Below are 21,713 nucleotides of genomic sequence, written 5' to 3' on the forward strand. Positions count from 1 at the left end.
GCTCATCCTCTGGAGCGTGTTTTTTTGCGAAATTTAATCGCTGATTGTTTGCACGAAGGTCCGCACTATTCAAGCGGACGAAGACGAAAATACTGCTCAATTTTCACGAAAGTAAAGGAAAAGAACTTTAAAAACATGCATTCACTTTGAACTTAAGTTCGTAGGGTAATAAAACATTAAAAAGAAACAGCCCCATTAAATTTACGCAACGGTTCGTCCTCGAGTTTTCCAAACTTTCAGCCACTAGTACTAGTCTACTCGATCGGCTACCTTTTCCAGAGCTTTTCCATCCTCCCGCTCGCTTCACTTGAAGTTTCATGATGATTCGGAAATAAATGTGCCATTCTTTTGCTAGCCTGGAATTTTTTCCTCGGCGTTTTTGTCGCCATGTCATTTTAACTGATGCTTGAAAAATATCTACGAAAGTCAAGTAGACTCGGCTAGTGTACGACTGATAAAACCTCGCAAATATCAGTCGTGCAGTAGTCTACTTGACTTTCATAAATATTTTAAATCAATTTTGACTGATCGCGGTCTTCTCTGATCCAACGCTGTGCAAGACTTATCGTCCACGGTTTTTGAAAAGGTTTCAAAACCTCAACTTCACTAATGCTCGAAGTAATGCGTGACATTTTACAGTCGCGTTACCTGCGCAGTAACGTTGCGCACAAACAATTAGCGCGAACGTCCTTAAGTTTAGGTGCACTTTAAGATGGCTCAAGCCAGTTTCAACAATTTCAAAGGAAAGGTCTTATAAGAAGGATTGACCCTAAAAACACAGTTCCACATATCGGAAATGTTATGGTATCATATGAAACACCAATTATAGCTAAAAAGAAGGGATTTGTATGACGTTTTGCGTTACCATAGCAACCAACGAGCCATCCAAATACACCCTTATTTTGCCTTCAAACGCTTCCATCGAAAACAAATTTGGTGACTCCCAACTAGTTTTTTTCAAGTGGGTTGAGAGCCACCTTAACATTCTCCAACTGTGAAGGCAGCTGTGAATCCGCTCCAGAGAATTTTTTTCACTTTGCAGAGTTTCATCTTAGCCTAACAATCACTTTCTAGCAGTAAAAATTGGGAGTCACCAAATTTCCTTTATAGATGTAAGTGCTAACGACAAGAAAAGGGTGTGTTTGGATGGCTCTTTTGTTGCTATGGTAACCTATTACGTCATATTTCTAACGTATCTTATTAAGCAATTATTGGTGTTTTATGTGGTACTACAGTATAGCCGTTTACGTGGAACAGTTGTGTAGATCCAATCAATCTAAATAGACTAGTTAAAGGTACGTTTCACAACAGAGCAAAAACGGGACTGAACAGATAAAAAAATTCACTGATAATTTATGAAAAGAGACGGTTGTTTTTTCATGTGTCATGAAGGAATCATGGTTGCGTTATGGGGCAGATAACACTCACTGTTTCTCACCAAAACAATATTGAATCCATTCTGTTCTGCTTTTGCTCTGGTGGCGTTGACGTACCTTTACAATCTCCTTAAGAATAGTTTAACTGCCATTTTATAAAACAAACCTTTTTACCAGGCCAGTAATAAAGGTGAGAGCATCCCAAGTATTGTTTCCTTCTTCTAAGAACATCTTTAAATTAATTGTCCAGAGCACTCTCTCGATCCAAGTTGTTGAACTCATACTGCTTTGACATAAAAGGAACAACAGATCAGTACCAGCATGACGTTTGCTCTGGGGCCAAAATTTGTACTTAATTAATTAATTAATAATAATTAATAACAATAATAATGATGATGATGATGATGATAAGAATAATAATCACTTATTTCGGAGACAAGGTGATTTTCTGCAATTCCACGTCTAAATGGGCGCTTAACTCTGTACCCAGTTTCGTTTGCGCTGCAGAGCATTTTATAGCTGATGGACAGTAAGCGAACACGCACCTAAGAGTTTGCATTTTCAACAAAAAAAAACATTAGGTTTTAAAACTAATAGCTAAGGAATTGGCCCGAGGGATGGGGGAGGGGGGGGGGGTTTAGGGCTTAATGGGGACGTGCGGCCAGCCAGGGTATGTCTTTCGGGATTTTTCTCTTCAACAGGGTATCGATTTTATCATTTTTTGTCTTAACCAGGGTATCGATTTATCAATTTTTGTCTTAAACTGGGTTAAATGTCTTAAACAGAGTAGGAAAATCAGCGATATTTGTCTTAAACAGGGTCAGGGTACGAGGGGCCACGCCGCACCTCCCCACCCAGGGATATATCGAGTCCCGCCCCCCCTCCCCCGGGGGGGCGGTGGGAATTGGCTCCTTCAACAAGCAGGATTTTCAACATGAGCATTGAACAAGGGACTTGGTTATCTGATTGGAAGAGAAGGGAATGGGTACCTGTCTACAAGAGTAATAACAGAGAAGAAGTAAAGCATTACCGACCAATTACAATTCTACTAATCCTAGATAAGCTGTTTGAGAAATGACTGGGATTCAAAGCAGTTTATGGAGTAAATGGATCCTAAACTTGGCAACAGCTTGACAGCCTATCGAAAGAACAACGGGTGTGATACCGCATTACTGAGACCAGTTGAGAAATGGAAGATGGATCTAGATAGTAGAAAAGTTGTGGGAGAATTATCCTCAAATATGAGTAAGGCATTTGACTCTGTTAGCCCACCACTTCTTATTAAGAAACTGGAATCCTACAATCAACCTTCTGCGCTCATACTTTTCTCACAGACAAAACAGGGTCAATTGGGTCCTATGAATAGTCAGTGGAAAAATACAATAAGAGGTTGTCCTCAAGGGTCCTCATTTGGTCCCCTCTTGTGGAACTCGTTTCAAAATGATCTCACTTATACATGTATAACTGAGGAGGAAATTTCTAATATGTATGCAGACGATCATCAAATTTTTGCATCGGGTGCGTCTGCTAGTATTGTCAATTGTCAATTGTCAATTGCCACCTAAACAATTATCATTAGTATAAATGCACAGGTGATTATACAAAGTCGCACGCTCTCATTGGCTTGCTATCTCGGATTATCAGCCGATAATCACCTCGACGGCCAAAATGGCTGCCAGTAGTCATTTTGCCACTGTAAGTGAAGATGATTTCGTGTTGAAATTTTTTTTTTTTTCTCTTTTTTGCAACAATCACCTGTGTATTTATACTAAAACAATTATTCACCTTGGGCTCATTGATTATTGGTGAATGTTCACTGATAATCACTTCGCCTTTGGTGAATAATTGTTAATAATAAATAAAAATATATACCATTGTAGATAACAAATATCTATGCCTTAAACAAAAAGGTGCTATCTTAAAGGGATAGCCTCTACTTACATGTACTTGCACAATCTGGCAGTGATATGTCATTTCTTATGTCATTTAGCTGTAGGCCCTGTGTCACAACCAGCCCTGCTCATAATCTTTCTGGGCTGCTAGCAAAGGGTATGTCACGAGGTTTGCATTGCTGTGGCCTGGCCTAAGGTGACAATACCTGGCAAAGGAAAGTTAGGTAATAGTATTTCACCTAGCACTTCTGTGGAAAATCAGTTCACATGAATAAATAAAATAATAGAGCCGTTTTCAATCGAGTGTCAAAAGTAATTTGCAAATTGCTTTGGTTTTGCATTTTCTTCACTCAGTGATTGGTTCAAAGTTCTCACGCCACTTTTTCAACCAATCAGAAGTGAAACCAAAACCAATCATGGCTTACGAGTGCACATTTTCCCACGTTTTGTGTCGGCTATGTGTAATTACTTTGAGTTTTGATTGGTTTACTGGATTGTCCATGTCCTTTTCAATTGGCCAAAGTAATTACTTTGGTTTTGGTTTTACGACACTCAATTGAAACTCGCTCTAAATAAAATAAATAAATAATTAAATCAATCAATCAATAAAAATAGTAAAGAAATGAATTAAAAAGAAGTTTTGATTTGAAAAATAAAATCCTTTAACCTTAAGACACAAAGTCATTATTGTGAATCATCAGCAGTATGTTGTTTGCCATTGTCATGGGATGTGTTTGATGCAGATTGTCGGGTACATAGCCCGACAATTTTTATGAAAGCATTGCACAAAAATTTAGCAATCGATAGATATTAATTCTTAAAAGCCCAAGATAACAAAAACCAAATTACAGTTTCAAGAAGTTCCAGGACAAATTTAAGTGTCTAGTTTTTGGAATACTAATCATAACGAAGGGTTCTGTAACACCATCATACTGTATTGTAACACATGCAATTGAATGCACTGTTAAAACAAGTTTTAATCCTGCATAACACAGCAGTTGAGAAATACAATCTGCCACCTTAATTGCTTCCCTACACCTACGACCCATAATGCCCTTAGACGCTACGTCTCCCCCTTTTTTGGGATTGACAATCAACTAATTATATAGTTTCTACAAGCGTAGTTACTAAAACAAGGAATGACCTAAAATGATCTAAAATGACAGCTGGTACAAAACACTGGTCACAGATTACAGGTCACAGGTGAATGTTTTACCAATACAGAAAGTATCCTAAACATTCATAAATGCTGACCTTAGGCATTTATGAATGTTTAGGATACTTTCTGTATTCATTTGGTAAAACAATGACCTGTGATCTGTGTGTTTTGTACCTGCCACGTAAAATGATCTAAAATGACCTAAAATGAGCTACAACCATTACGGTGTCTAAACTGAGCTAAAATGAGCTACAGCAGTATCTAAAATGTCCTAAAATGAGCTAAAATGAGCTACAATGGTATCTAAAATAATCTAAAATGACCTAGTCATTTTAGGTCATTTTAGATCATTTTCGGTAATATTAGATACCGTTGTAGCTCATTTTAGGACATTTTAGATCATTTTACAAAAGGTCAATCCTTGTTTTAGTAACTACGTTCTATTGCACCAGCAACGCGAAATTCGGATTGATCCGTTGACAATAGACTGCTGTCAGATTTTTTTGATGACTTAATTACTTCTTGTCAGATTGTGACGCCAATCTGTCTTCGACTTTTCCTGGGAAAAGATAAGTTAAGCATGATATGGCTTTTGCAGTTTCGATCATTTATCCCTCCAAATGCTAACACATTGAACCCAAACAAGAGCAGAATCTTGCGGCCAAATTTCTCCTATTGGGCACACATTTTATGGCTGTGTTATCAACTGGTTTTGGCAAGACCATTATAATGAGAGCTTTGTCCCCTTAAAGAATACGGGTGACCCAAACCATGTAAGCCATTGATCATGGAAACAATTCCTGGTCACACCATCACTGAAGACCAGATTCGGTAAATCTCTCCCTCCTGACCTTACTAATTTACTGATAGATGATGAGCAATCCGTTCTAAACAAGAATTTGTCCTTGATAACGAACATCACACCATTAAAACTTGCCATAACACTCCAACATTCAGTTACTTATTTTAACATTTATTCTGCAAATCTGGAAGAAATCTGAGACCTCTCTCTGCATAGTTTTTCAGCATAGGTACCTCTCTTTTTACCGGGATTCTTTGGAGTGTCGCTCATTAAATTCAAAGTAAATACCGTACAGTAGTTTTTCTGCCATTTCCTTTCCGGATAGTTGATTGAATTTGACATGGACGTAAATATTCCCAATGCATGCAGTTTTGAGCATTTATTTACATTTAGCAATAAAAGAGGCAGAACCATCTATCACAACTTTCACTAAGGGGGCTGTTCAACTAAATTGTAAAACAGGCAGATCACCCTCTGTTGGTGGGGGCCTTTTGTTATTTATAGAAGAAATACAGATGAACAATACAGTGGCTACAATTTGTTCCAATATGCAGAATTTAAAGCAAATGATTCAATAAAAGTTTTGAAGGCAATGGGCCCTTTGCAGGATAATGATCACATGGTACAAATCCGCCATACTGGGACGCAAATTGCGCACTGGGACATCTAAAACAAAGGCTAGTTAATCTAAAATTTCTTTGTTTGAGATGTCCCAGTGGGCAATTTGCGTCCCAGTATGGCGGATTTGTACCATGTGATCACTATCCTGCAAACGGCCCATTGTTAACTGGGTCATGTGTCATGTTTCTTTTTGCTGTCCCATGCTGTTTTAAGCACTATTTTGCGAGATGAATATTTGACCTTGGCGGTTAGAACCAACCAAGGAGACAAGGCAGGCAGCAATCAGCCACCGGTGTGTGACCTAGTCCACTTTAAGGTGGAACTGACGCCAAACCAGTGAAATTCCTACCTTAAAAACACCAGCATCCGATTGATTAGGGATGTTCCCATACCTTCGACGAATTTGAGCTTCATCTTTCAAAAATTCACTGAGAAAGGCGATCCTGAAAACCATAATAAAGCTTTCTCAAGATGACCAGTGCAAAATTCTCGACCGAAGGCATTTGAGGTATGGGCATCGATTAAAATTATTCTAGGCATGGTATAATAAATTGGGGAAAATTGACGTACTTAATAGTCATGGGGTATTCATAGTGACAGAAAATCTTGTCTAGCCGATCAATCACTTTCTAGGTCATTGTGGACTGCATCACACTAACTTCGTAAAAGCCGCTGTAATAGTCTATGGTTTTTCCAGATTGCTGAAGCGTGTCTTGTTGCACGATCCCCAAACAACTAGGCCATACGTGACCGATGGCAATATAACTTTTGTATAAAAGTCTTCCAATTGCTTTCGGGGGAGGAACTGCATGCGTCAAAGACTCAGTTTAGATGCAAAAGACTTCGCGACATTTGCACCGTGATCTCACCAGGTCATCTTATTGTAACAGTTGACAAGCACTCCTAGAAGCCGTTCTGATGTTGTCCAATTTACAGTGCATTTTCCAAGACGTAAAGCCTGGATTGGTCCAATGAAGGGTTGCCGTTGCATGATCATTGCCTTGCACTTGTCTGGGTGTGGTACCAATAGATCGTTGTTGCACTATTTCTTCAAGATTGCCTCCAGTTGGTTGTGGTCGGTCTCTAGGTCAAATCGTATGCCATACACATACATGTGAAGCCTTTCACAGGATCACACTATTGCCAGAGCTTCTTTTTCCATCTGGGAGTATCTCTGTTCACATTGAGTGAGGCTACAGCTGGCACAGTAAACTGGTGTCCACTGCTCGTCTTAGTTGCCTCTGCATTAAAATGCAACCTAACCCAATGGGGCTTGCATCTGCTACGATCTTTGTGGGTGTCTGTTTATCAAAGTAGGACAATGTGCCTGCCACTGGCATTTTCTGTTTCACCTGAAACGCCGTTTTCTGCTCTAATCCAAAGATATAGGGTGTGTCTTTCTTCGTCAATCTTCTCAATGGTTCAGATAGTGTCGAGAAGTATGGGATAAATCTGCTGCTGTAGTTGGCTAGCTCCCAGAAACTCCTTAGCTCTGTGATATTCTCAAGTTCTCTTGCTTCCAGGATTGCTTGAACTCTCTCCTTGGTTGGCCCAATACCACATGCCCATGAACACATGGCTGTCCCTGTTAAAAATACACTTATCTGGCTTAAATGTCAACCAACTGTTGTGCCACCTCTGTACACAGCACATGACATCACCTCTTGTCATGGGTCGGTTGGTCTTGGGCACATACTATTATGTCGTCTGAAAATGATGTAGTCGACATCATCAATGCCTGCTAAGGCCATCAATATTAAATAAATTTTCATGCTGATATATCTCACTTGCTGAGCTCAACCCGAAGAGAAATGTTTGCAGTTGTATAAACCTTCCTGAGTCCCAAACATGGTGATTCCCTTGATTTGGGTGTCAGCTCTAGCTGATGGTATCCCCACTTCAGGTCCAATTTACTAATAAAGACCTTAGGGCCATTCATACTTTGCAGCAGTTCATCCACAGTTGGGATACTATTATATAGCAGCTGCTAGAGCGCACTATTGCCTTGTTCGCCCTCCTCCTATCAATGCATAAACGTATATCCTCTCCAGACTTCGGGACAATAACGATTGGGTTTGATTCACTCCTGGGGTTGGGCCCTCTACCAGTTCAAAAGTATCTTTGTCAATAATTGCATTGCTCGGCATAGGATCGACTTTCGTCATGGGCCCCAAGAGGCTCAGCGTCCATTTCTAAAACAGCAACATTAGAGTTCCATTTATATAAGATGAAAGTTGCATCACACAAAATTAATATCTCCACCGCTTTATCTTTGGTTTGCTGCACTGTCTCGAGCTTTGTTAAAAGCCCTCCTAAGAGCAAGTCATCTACGTACAGTGTAAAGGCTCTTATGCAACTCTGCCACTACTTCCAGTTCTCTCTCCTTCTGTGATTCTAGTTGTTGCTCCAGCACAGCTCCAAGCAGAAAAGGGGTGCATATAAAACCGCATAAGGCTTGTGTGAACCGGTAGATCTTCACAGGCTTGTTTGTTACTACTCTCCAATGCCACCTCAAGGTGTCTCTTTCTTCTTCTTTGATTCATATTTGTAAGAAAGTAGAGCATACAGGTTGCGTGCGAGGATTTTGTCTTAGGGAGTCCCAGGGCCCCCTTTCCTGAAAAATATAGGGGCCCTGCAGGAGCTTAAGTGGGACAAAATTATTTGCGCACCATGACAAGGGTGAAAAAAATCCTTCGTGATTTCTCTGTCCATTTCATCAAGGAATGTTCAAATTGGAACTCTTGCAATGGTGGCCCTTCAACAGTATTGTAAATGCATTTGATTTGTTTGCCTTGAGACAGATCTTACAGGTCGTGATCTTTTTGTTGGCATCATAGGCAAGCCATGGGTATTTTGACTGCCATTCACTCTGAAAAACAAGGTCTATCTTCAATGAAACAGCTTTTTGATCTTTGCTTGCTACATTGTCCTCTTTGAACACCAGTGTTTCGATGATCTTCTACACTTTCTGAAGTCCTTGGTACTTTGGGGCAAAAGAAAGAATCTAATTTTCTCCGCACCACGGCGAATGACATGCGCCCGCCCCGCACTCTAAATTACCTGTTACACAAGTACCTACCAGATCCAATGTGGCAGCCAAGGCAACACTCCTGTGACTGACGAAGGCAAAAGTCAACAAAAGTGAAAAATTAAACGAGACTTACCTGTAAGTTGAAGCTTGATTGTAATTCTATGAGTCACCTACTGCCACAAGGGATGTGTGCATGCGTGATGCAATCTAATGGGATCCCTGTGGTAGTGGTGACGAAATAGAATTGAAGGCTTTCAAAGGGCTTTGAGTACTTTCAACTGATAAACTGCTTTCATTCAATTGAAGAAGCAAAGAGCTGGAGTATTCGCTGGAACCATTAAAAGACTGCTAGCATCCTTGTGCGCCTAAGTGGGTGCAGTGCATGCCTATTAATGCGCCATTTCTATTTTTCTTGTGGGAATCCCACAAGGGAGTGATCTGGTGAGAACACAGACCATGGGAATACGGTTTCGTATCACCCCTCTTCGTCCTTGCACCAGTTGTTCTTTGAATTCTTGGTAAACAATTGACTGCATGATCATGTTCTAAGGAATCGGAAAGTCCAAGCACATCTAACCTACAAAGTTCTTCATAGTCAGCATGACTTGTCTGTGTCAACATCATTTTGATTTCTATTGACCTCTTGACCTGGTGACATCAAATCCATCCCAGTTAGTGCGCACAGCAACAGGCTGGCCCTCCTTTCTGACCCTGCCGACAATTTGGGTTTTAATCTGTGCATACTTGCCTCCCCCCAGCACAACCTGGACTGGAACTTTTTGTTTGACAATCATTATCTTTTTATCGCAACTCCATTAAGATGTGCATGACTCTTAATAAGCTCTAAATAGCTCTAGAGGATTGTTCATGTTTAGCAATTGGCTCTTGTTCATCTTAATTAATGTCAAGTCCACCTTGTAATCTCCACTGACAGATTCCATTCTATGATTGTTTCCATGCGAGTCAATGTGCTATCAACTGTCTTTGTTGATTCGATGCGCTTATCAGTTTGGCGGAGGCATAAGTACTTCTGGCTCGTGTCAACCAGTGCTCGCCACTTGATCCCATACACTTTCACAGTTAAAATTGGGAAAATCCCTTCCCCTGGAGTATTTGTGGCCTACATTGAGGAGAATCTCTTTGTTGTTCCTTTATCACCTCTGATTCTGTTTTCGCCCCTGAACTTGTTATCCTTATTGTATAACAATGTGTGATGGCATGCTCCATAATTATGTTTTGCATGACATTTTACGAAGGCAATCTGCCACCGAGTGGCCTACAGATGTGCAATGAAACCAAGGGTGCTGTTTTGCTAGTTATCTTCTCCTTTTGTTGGTGTCGATAACTTTTGCGCAATCGTTTGACCTGTGGATCCTGTTGTTGTAGTAAACACACGATTGTGATCTCAGTTCCGTATGTCTTGTGTTGTCTTGTCTTTTCTCCTGAGTTTATTTCTTCACTTGTAGCACCATCAAGAACAGGATTTCTCTGTGCCCACATTTACAAGGCTTTGCATAGTTTGACAAAATCTCACTTTTCCCATTCATTGTTGTGTCTCACCAGGTCACCTCTGATACCGGATAGCTTGTCCAATACTTTCGCGACATATTCATCTATTATTTTGTTTAAGCTCTCCTTCGGTTTCCAGTGATTGGATGTTAAAGAGCAGCTTCTGGTTTCTTGGTGCTGCATCCATCATTCTTGGGCAGGTCTAAGGTGTCCTTGATATAAGCTTTGACAACTTTGCTTTCTTTTCAACGTTTCTTCTAGAATGCTTTTCGATCGCTTGTTGTATCCCTCGGTTGTGAAGGGCAATCCATTGATAAGCTTTCTTATGTTAAGGGTTACACATTCTTTGAAAAATCAAAATTTGGTGAGTTGTGCCATGTCAGATTTTTCCACCATTTCACAGAACTGTCCCCAGAACCTCACCCAGTCTTGGTATGAGCTGTCTAACATAGTGATTGATAGTTTCAAGGCAACTTCGTTGTAGATCCATTCCCCTCTTGTTGTTTGTTTTGTCCTCCCTGCACTCTGATCATAGTGTCACCTTGAAGCTCCTTTTGATAATGTATCTACACAGTGACTTTGAAAAGTTCTTTTTGAAAATCGATCTTAATCCTGCTTCTTTAATCTTTCTTCAGCTTTCTCTTTAGACTCCACAAGCCATCCACGCAGGCAGGAAATTGTGCGCAAACCCAATCTTTGCCTCAATTTGATCGCACGATTCTTGAACAGACTCAATAATGTCACTGCCATTTTTGATTTTGATTTCATCCACAGGCTGTTCTGCATTATCCGCAGCACTGACAATGCCTTTAAATCACTCCAGGTGTCTCTCAATGCATTCTGTATTACAAGTATCCACTTTGAACCGTTGACTGGTTGGCTCAGTTACCTGTAGTTGAGCATCAGACTACCGTGTGGGAGGTCGCAGGTTCAACTCTGGCCGGACCAACACTCATGGTCTTTAAACAACTGAGGAGAAAGTGCTGCCTTCGTAATGACATCTGCAAATAGTTAGACTTTCTAGTCTCCTTGGATAAAGACTCTAAACCATAGGCCTCGTGTCACAAACTTTCAATCTTCATAACCACGTGGAATGTAAAAGAACCCATTGCAAACACTATTTGCAAAGAGTAAAGCACGGAGCTCCTGGTGTTGTGGTCAAGCCTCATTTCATTCATTCATGGGTTTGACAAGATCGCTAATAAACTGATAGCGGCTGCCACTGGTGCCTGTATATGCTAATGTCCAGTCTCACCCTTAGATTGATTAATAACTTGTAAAGTGCATTTGAATATCTATAATTATTATAATATTTTAGAGAAAATGTGCTGTATAAATCCATTGCCATTACCATTTTATGCTTTGTATTTTTCCAGCTGTAAGCTCTAGTTGAGTTAGCCTTGTCTGCTGAGTGCAATGCTTTAGATGCAGCATCCATTTTGCCCTCACTCTCTCTCTCACTCCAAAGCCCAAGAGCAGTGGTTCTTTTGATCCACATGCGTCTGTATTCCATCGCAGGTGCTAGGTTTCAGAGATTGCTCCATATAATTATTTTCCTACTTCACTCGCAACAAACAGGTTGATTATATATTTTAATAAAGTTGATCTCTTGATGCCATGGTCACTCGACCCCTTTCTTACTACTCCATGAGTTCTCTCCTTACCCTTTTTAAGGGTGTTGGTTACAGTCAGATAAATGACATTTGTACCGTAGTTATAAGAACAATCTCGTCATGCTACAAAAGATTACACGCGAACAACAAAACACCACTTGCATTACTACTTGCATTACTATGACAAATAAAAAATCTCTGACAATTGTTTCTGTACCAAAGGGTACAATTCCCCTTCAACTGAACAGTTGAGAAGATCTGTTCAACAACTCATTCCTACTGAAGTTACATTAATCATTAAGAGAAATGTTGCTCGATTATGTTGAGGAAATTGAACACTGGATTTAAATGAAACACATTTTTTTTGTTTTTGTTGCTATTTTGTATAGTTGATTCACTTTAGTGAACGACTACGAGAGTGTGAAGAACAGTCAAGCTTAGTCACACTTATTAACATTAATTTTATTTTGTTGCGGTTTGATTTGTACAGAACTCTCTGATTTCAGCTTGACTGATGGATATTAAATATTTATTTGTTTATAGTTTCAGAAGACATAATTATTAGTCCTGCAATAAATGTTTTCAAATCAACATCCGAGTGGTAAATTTGTGGGTTTATGACCATGGGTTAATGGTCTAGTTTAGCATATTTATTGTATGTGCGTACTCCTGCGTGCCCTATACACATAATGCAAGCAGGGCACGCTGCCGGCTTGGAGAGGGGGCTCCAGGATGGGTGGGCTGCTAGGATTTGCCAGTCATCTAGGATCTGGCTGCCAATGGCAGAAGTAAATGCAGTTAAATGCAATTTAACAGTCAGAGGTAGCAAATGAGGAGCAGTTGTTTTGGCTGGCAGTGGCATGCAACATCTGCCAGGGCACCCTGTCTTTGGGGTTTGCGACAGTAGCATGCAAGTGCATTTTAGCCGGTTGAGGAATCCATTTCAAGCACTGGTGTCTGTGCTTTGGGCCCAGATATTGGCATTTCCCCTTCCTACTCCCTTTTTCCACTGACTTCATCAGTGTCATCAGCGCCTGCTTGTCTCCCACGCCACATGGGGGGTTCATGGCTGGGTTGCGGGGATTTCCTAACCACGGGAGTGGACTCAATTTAGGAGCTGGCTGCCAATTAATAGTGGAAGCTCCTGGATGTTTCTCAGGCACCCAATCTCTACTTTGTGACTCATGTCGATGTCACACGACAGGTAATTTTACAAGTCACAGGTAAAAGGTCAGGTTTTCAGGTCACTGTTGAAGGAGTGCTGAAACAACCATAACCCTTTATTTATGCTAACCATATAGGCCTAAAACTATTATTTTGGCATAATATGACATAAGGAAAGGGTTATGGTTGTTTTAGTCATGTTAAGACAATGACCTATAAAACTGACCTTTGAGCTCTCAAAAATGACTGCCTGATGTAAAATAGAAGACAAGACCAAAAAAGAATAGTAGCAGAGATAATAATTGAGCTAAATGGCCGGCTTGGCGTAATGTCTCTAAAAAGGCTTGTGGTGTGTGAGGCCACCACAGCAAAAACAGCCATAAGTCAAAAGGACTTTGCCGAGTGCTGGGACATGTAGATGTAGAAATGGCCAGGTCAAGAGGATTTAGGTTTTGATAATTGAAATATAGGTTAACAGAGTGCATCAATAAAGCAACTAATGAACGAATAAAAAGACACAAACAAACAAGAAATACGCACACACATCAAGCAATGGGCAACTAAAAAACAGATGGTAGAGAGCAAAAGATGAATGATAACTCATTTCATTGGGGAAATGAAAACAAGCAAACAGCAGTTCACTACTGCTATTGTTTTCAGCTTGGGTATCGAGCCAATCAAACTATACGTTACGAGAGCGGCTACAATATTGAGATTTATTGGTAGCAAGTATAGTATTAACTACGGTGACCTACCAGTGTTTGTTCGATATAAAATAGACGATAATTTTCACATAACAGTGGATTCGTCTGTAGGTCGATGGAATAACATGCATAATAAGTTGGGCGGCAGGCCAGTAGTCCAAACCACTGCTCAAACTCTTTTCCCTTTTACGTTCGCGACAGTATATAGTCTTTCCTCTTCTAGCCGCCATCTTGGTTTCCAGAAAAAGAGCGGAGATTGGACGCGTGTGCAAAATGAAGCGAGGCGGGAGGAGGGTGGGTTCTTACTGGTGTTCTCCCATGGAGTCGAAGAAACTGTGCTGCGCAGTAATGCGGATGAATGGTAAAGTAAAGTTCAAATTTGCGCACAAGAATTTTAAATGTGAACCAAACGTTCCGAGGGTACTCCCTCATCATCAGTGGTTTCAGTTGCTTTCAAATCACTGAAGAAGAGGGAGTACCCTCGAAACATTTGGTTCACATTTAAAATTCTTGTGGGCAAATCTGAACTTTCCCTTAATACTATAACGGTACTGATAAGGCACTAAAAGGGTAGTCAGTTCTTTATGCAATATAATTGGTCAGCGGAATACCTTGGAGGTAACTGCAACCAGAAAACTCTGGTTCCGGCATTCTCGTCACCAGAGCCTCGGATCGACCCAAGGCTCTGGGAAACTCTTTGTCGGAGAACATGCGTCGTAGGGTTCTTATAGCCAAAAATTTCAGGGGTGTAGGGGTGTAGGGGTGTAGGGGTGTAGGGGTGTAGGGGTGTAGGGGTGTAGGGAATTAGGGGTGCGCCCCCCCCCCCCCCCCTACATGCTACCTCACTAGTCAGCTACGCCATTCCTTAGTGGTCCACTCCCTCCTAAGAGAAATCCTCGATCCGCCCTGCTTATTCATCAGTGAGAAGTGAATTTTTATGATGAAAGGAGGACTGAGTGAAAAGAGATTTGCAATGATATGTCACCTATTGAAACGTGAAACATGAATTACGCTGACACAAATAAAGTTTCTTAATGGCAATGATTTCGTTCTTGGCAGGTTTTTTTTTTTTACCGTGTGGTTATACGGTTGGTAACCGGTCAAGGTCTTAAAAACACTAAATGACCGGCATTCAAACTTTTTTATAGATTAAGCCTAAAAAGCACTCCAATTAGCCTCACTAGTATATAGCACTCTGGTTAACCTGAAAAGCGCTTCGGTTAGCTCTATGGTTAGGCATTCAAATAAAAGTAATGGTAACATGATATAAACTTCAACATTTCCATAGATTGCCGATTAGCCGCGGTGGTTCAGTGGTCATGGTTAGCGCTTGACGTGCGGGCGACCTGGGGTCGACTCCGCTTGCAGTCTCGTTTTTTACTGTGTTTTTACGTTGCTTTACTTCACAGGATTTTTTAAGTTTCACTGCCGGTCACTTAGTCCACTTAACACTTTGACATGTTACCGGCCATATAGCCACAGCGTTTCTTTCAACTCTTCGTTCAACAAAGACTCCTTTATCTTGGTATAGATATCTGATCCCATAAAGGTCATTTATTTGTTGACTTGGTTGCCCCTAACGAAATGTATGACTGCAATCGACTACTTTAAAAACAATTGTGACATATTGCCAAATAAAGTCAAAAATATACAGGAAAGTGATGACACCAGTCATATGAAACGAGTATGACTGACTTCCGAGACTTGAATTTTGAAAAACCAATGACGAGTTTATATCTCAGTAGCTGAACTTTGCAGGTAATAATCTTCACGTGATCGCCATGTGCCAGCAATTTCTTGTCAAGTTTTTCAAGTCAAACAAGTGCAGTATTCCGGTTGTGCCTACGAAGATGTCTCGCAAGGGTATTGTCTTTACCAGTTGCGCTATCTTCGTAGTTTTCACAAGCGTTGTTTTAGTTTTTTCCTTTGACCCGTTTGCAATTCTCGGCAATCTCTTCAACAACCAAAGTTCCTCTAGTACCCCGTCAATAACCGTTTTTCCAGAATATGGAGGAGACAAGCAACAAGTTGCAAAGTGCACGAGTCGTTTATCAAAAGTGCCAGGACTGAAATCGCCTTCACTGGAAACCTTTGCAAGATCAACGGCAACCGTTGAATATCCCGAATTTCGTTTAAACGCGTTTGCAGTTTATTCGCCGTTAAAGAATGCCTGTCACCCGCTGTCTGATGTGAACAAGGTAGATATGCGTGTCCACAAAATTGCTCTTGTCACCCTTGTGGACGAAACTGCATGCTCATTGCAACATTTGGCAATCAGTGCACAGAATGCAGGTTACTCCATGTTGGTTTATTTTGGAGACAATGAAGAAAATGTAAAATCTACCGCAGTGTCTAAAGAAAGGATACTCATTCCTGTTATGATTTCCAAAGGCTTTTGGAGGTGTTTAACTCCACAGATAACCAACGGAAACAATTTCTTCGAAGACAACGACCTCCTTTTGGCTGCCGACCGAGCCGATGTTCTGATCAGAGTGTACCTGTCTCCACGCGTTTTGCCTCTGGATGAACTTAACAAAATGGCTTCATATTTGAGAAACCTTCATTACTGGCTTTTTGTTGGGCCAATCATTACTCTTGTGTGCTTAACATTTACAAAGAGATCCGCATGGGTATACGAGAGACAGCTAAAAGTCGAAAATGATCATAGCGAAGTTGGATTGGACGTTGAAACTTTGGAGCAAGGTGACACAAAACGGTCGAAACTTCGCATAAATCTCCATGGTGACAGCGAAAGAAAGCCGTTGCTTGCCAACAGCAACCACGTCGTCGCTAGGCGACCATTAGGAATCAGATGTGTCAGAATGCTGGGGCAAATTCCTTACAGAAGTGTTTCGGGATTATGTTATCTAGTTGTCTTAGTAGCCTCTCTTCCTGTGGGAATATCTTTGGGCGGACTGTCGTTTTTCAGATTCGACCAAGGTGATCCAGGATTCACTCCTAACAATGGAGGGGACAGCAACATTGAATATTACTATATCTCTTCGTGGTTTGTTCCCTGTCCAACTGATGGTGTATGGTGGCCTTCATTTCAAATACTCGTTTTTTGCATCTACAGTGCCGTGGTGTGCGAAAAATCCTGGACCGTGAGAACGAACGCGTTGAAACTGATTCGAAGCGACTGGTTTTCATCCAATATCTATCTGCTGGTTTTGGGAATCGTCGTACCATATTGCTCTTTTCCGCTGGGTTATTCCGAAGGCCAAAAGCAATTTCTTTATTTTGCGACTTACAACACGGCTTGCACAATTTCCAATGTCCTTTTCATAATTATCCTCAATAAGCACAGATATGTGACACGGTACGTCTTGTACGTAAGCATTTGTATGATATGCGCTTACATCGAAAGCGATATTGTGGCATTGTTCTACTTTGCGCTAAATTCTCAAGGATCATTGAATAATCTAAAGCTTACGGCGGTGCGATCGGTGGCGATAGGTTTTACTCTAACGATTAGTTTCATCTCGTCTATGCACATTATTCGAAAGCTTGCAAGGCCCCGAGAATCCGTGTTTGAGAATCTCTCGGAAAAGTGAAACAACTCCAGGAATCTCTCTCAATCTCTTGTCATCGAGAGAGGGACAGTCAAAACTATGACGATTTCGATTTCGACGAAGTACACACAAAATTTATATTTAAACTATTATTTCTTTACGTGGCTCAAACCATTTTCAACACTTTGAAGAAACACTCTTATTAGAAAGATCGACGCTACAAAACTGTATCACGTAACAGCAACTGAAAGTGTAAAAAATCCGTGCAGTGGATTCGGAGCCGCCTTAAAAACTCCACATATATTTTTTAAAACTTTGTAGAAAGTTTCATCTTGGCCTCCTGATCACTTTCCAGGAATAAAAAAATGGTGTCACCGAGTTCGTTTTTGAGATATGAGCAGCTAAAGACAAAAGAATGGGTCAGGCTTTTTACAGGGCTTTCTCGTTGCCACGGTGACTTATTACGTCACAATAATGAGCGCATCTTGTTCAGCAATAACTGTTGTTTCATATGCTGCCATGACATTGATAAAACGGGTTACAGCATTGCAGTGCCAATTCGTCTAACAAGAACGTTCCTTGAAAGCGTTGAAACTGGTTTTAGCCACTTTCCGTAATTACTGCATGTTGACGTGGAAAAATCGAGTTTCGCTTATATTTTGTCGTGATGAGAAATGTAAAAAAGAATCTTCTCTGAGGAAAAAGTTAATCGCAAAAGTTTTTCCATAGCCACCGACGAGTAACCTCGACTAAGTTGATTTCTATTAATGTATTCCATTATTTTTGTATTAAACACATTGATAAGAAATTTATGTATATTGGTAATCTCTTCTTTGCAAATACAGTTTTTGTGGTTTTTCCATCACTGGTTTGTTGATAAGTTGTTTAACCACCGGTTGCTAAACTTGAATTAAGGTTTACTTTCAAAATACTGTGATCGTCTTTTGAGAACCCACACGCCTATCGTTGTAAAAACGCTTTGCTTCTGATGAGGAAACTTCAATAAATGCTGACATGAAAAGGTCACGTTCTATAACCGTAGAATTTGTGTCCAACATTCAATATCTTTTGCAGAAGCCCATTGGAAACGCAATTGTTTAAGGTGGCGCGACTGTTCCCGGTTTTTTGATTGGATAGCACTTGCACATTTTGTCTTCGCGTCGGCGCGAACGAATTGAATATAGAACTCCGTGGCGCCATTTTGTTTAGCAGAGCGAGTTGTTTAGTATTTATATTGATTAAGATTAACGCTTCACAAACATAGTTCACGGACTGAAAGAAAGTTTGTTAGTTTAACAACAGCTTTATCACTGACGGCGGCAATCTCGACCCCAGACGTCTTCTGCGCATGACCGCGCGAAGTCAGCAGCGTAAACACTGGCAGTGCATGATAAGAAACTTGGACTAGTGGTAACATGAAACTGTCTGAAAAATATGCTGGAAGTAATCTTGTACAAAATTTTATCACATTAGCCATTGCTAGTAAAACTACACCATTCATACATGTTTGTAAACAACAAGGAAGATCTGCATAGGTCCATAAGTTTATATTCTACTAGCATGGTAAAATGTACACTGACATTTGCTTTCATAGAACAGTGTACCTACTGTATACAATTGACTGTATTGCAAGTTATGTTCAGAAGTTGTTCTTGCCTTTTTTGATGTACGGCACTTTCAGGATTTTGCTGAAAAAGAAGACCGTTTGGAACGGTAACGTTTGGATGAGAGAATTTTAAATTGACATAACCCAATCAATGTCCCGATATAAGTTGTTGCATTGTTGTCAAGCGCTTAAGTGTGGAAAGGTTATAACGACTCATTAAACTATTTTGCTTCATTTTGGAAAGGAAGTAGTTAGACATGTAGAAACAACTCAAGGCTGAAGGTGAAATTCCATGTGCCGCTTGAAGGAAAAGTTAAACAAAAGCTTGAATACCTGTTGAACCTCAAGAAAACGGCCCAGCTTATGCGAAACTTCGGGCAGTGATTTGAGAAAAGTGAATTTTATTTGTTTCTTCAATTCGGTTACACGTCGATCACTAACCTACAATTATAACGAGCCATGATTAATTAAAAGTGCAATTCGTTAAAAGCTCAAACGTCTCACGAAATATTAATTATCTGTCGAACGAGTAGAGAAAAAAGCAAAACCAAAAAATTAGCCACCCGAGAAATCTCAACGCAAATTGAAAAGCGAGTCTCTTCGGCGTTGCGCGCGCGAATTTCTTTGTCACGCACGCTTTGGCTACGCCAATTCGCGTTATTTAAAGTCTCGAAAGGGTTTTCAGCTGAGCGCGCGCGCGTAAGCCACACACGCAACTCTAAAAGCTGCTCGCGTCAGCTCATGATTGAAAATGGGTCACTAGAAATAAACAAATTCGGCTAATTTCGCTCACCTTTCTTCTGATTCCTATATATATGGAATATAAATAGACATCTCCTATTCACGAAAACAACGAAAATTGTACACAAACGGTTTGATACAGGCCAACACAAACGGATTTAAGTGACCAGCTCCAATCGCGTGAGCACTCGAATGAGCGGGTGACGCATGCGTAAATGCTGCTCTTGTAACCCCCTCATTTTTCCTGATTTTGCAACTTTACTCGTTTATATCTCTGCTTTCGGACAGTGATTTTTTTTTCATTTTTTGCATGTTAGCTTAGATTAATTTAAAGCGTTTGTCTTTCACATTTTAAAAAAAATTCTTTAAGTGAAAAAACAAAGATTAGACACATTTCAAAAAAAGTGATTTTTCTGAAAAACTGACCGACAAATTTTGTTGAATTTTAAATATTTTAGAGATTATTTCTAACATTATCTGGTAACGCTGAATGGGAAGATTTCACCGTCCCGTTTTTTTCAAAAAAGACAATATATCTTGATTTTAAGGCTCAAAGAAATGCCTTATATTGTTGCCATGGTAACGTTATTTTGGAGGAAAATGTGATGTGAGAAATCTATGATGGGTACTTAATACCCTGGCCAAATTTCGTCTTGATATGATTACCCTAACTGTATCTAAGGACAGAATGTGTTTATTTGTTTGAAAAAAGGAGAAACTATTTCGAGCCTCCTTTAAATGTAATGGTCAAAGCTACCATCACAAAAGTAGACGAGATTACTTTTATTTTATGGGTTCTCGCAAAAATGTGAAATGAGGAAAAATAATCGTGCTAGACCTGCTAACATGTGGCAAGTTTCTTGGACGTCATCTGCAAAACACAGCTATTTGATTGGATAAAAAAATGACCTTAAGATCTGCGATGGACATGCCAACGAAAACGCCATTCAAAATTGCGGGATCGTGTTTTTCAAACTTTTTCGGGATTGTTCCGCTTCATTCAACCTCTACGAGGAAACCGAACTACTCGCTAACTGAAGTAGGAGAATGGGAGTCCAAAATAAGGGAGAAAATCCAACGTTGCCGTTTTGTGCTAATACTTGGGACCAGGATTTGAGATTTAGTCACTTGTATGAAAAGCAGTTCAGTTACACGAGATAATGCAAAAATTTGTTTGATATAAGCTGCCTGTCCACAAAACCCTAAATTTGGCCATCGCACGTTCTCGGTTTGCACGGGACGGAAAAGAAATAAAATTGTGGATAGTCCTGTAAAACACTTCTCAGTTCGGGCGAACCGACTATCATTTCGGGCAGCAAATTGGCTATCGCGCGAAACAACCGCAATTCGTTCGTGGGATTTCTTTTCCTCGAGTAACCATCGAAAACGAGATAGGCTGCAAGAAATGTTTCCCGACGAGAAACTTTTTTCGAAAAGAACGTTCAACTCTTGTCTCGACAAAGTTGCGACACAAGTCGCACGAAAAAGTCAACGACGACGGCAACGAGAACATCATCTCAAAATATAAATTCGCGATATTGTAAGGCGGCGAAATACGAGATACAAAACCCCTCAACTTGGCGCGTAACATTGTTACTGATTGTTTCGTTGCAAGTTTGGGTCGATGTCTTATGTTTTTTACCTTGCATGATCACCTTGTCGCGCAACAAGAACATTTGTTGCGTGTTGAAGAAACTTGCTGCGAAAAGTAGAGCGCGGGTCTACTCTGAGCAACAAATTTTGGCTTTGCCGCTCGTTTTTCATCAAGCTCACAACTTGCTGCGCAACAAATGTGCTCGTGTACTAGCAAATCAACCAATCAGCGCCCTGCATTTCTTCAACCCGCAACAAATGTTTTTGTTGCGGGTCAAGTTGATCACGCAAGGTGAAAAACGCGAAACACCGGCAAATCGACCAAAACTTCCAACGAAACAATGTTGCGCGACAAGGTGAGGGTTTTTGTATCTCGTCTTTCGCCGCCTT

The 21,713-nt window shown here is 40.5% G+C and overlaps 1 protein-coding gene across 1 annotated transcript; it reads left to right on the forward strand.

Annotated features, from left to right (window-relative positions):
* The first annotated feature begins 15,517 nt into the window (after positions 1-15,517).
* LOC138049419 (uncharacterized) lies at positions 15,518-18,248 on the forward strand. Its single transcript, XM_068895679.1, has one exon. It carries the CDS (start codon positions 15,653-15,655, stop codon positions 17,423-17,425), a length of 1,773 nt encoding a protein of 590 aa, XP_068751780.1. The 5' UTR covers positions 15,518-15,652; the 3' UTR covers positions 17,426-18,248.
* The last annotated feature ends 3,465 nt before the right edge of the window (positions 18,249-21,713 follow it).

This window comes from Montipora capricornis, chromosome 5, assembly GCF_036669925.1.
Source record: "Montipora capricornis isolate CH-2021 chromosome 5, ASM3666992v2, whole genome shotgun sequence".
Lineage (NCBI taxonomy): Eukaryota > Metazoa > Cnidaria > Anthozoa > Scleractinia > Acroporidae > Montipora > Montipora capricornis.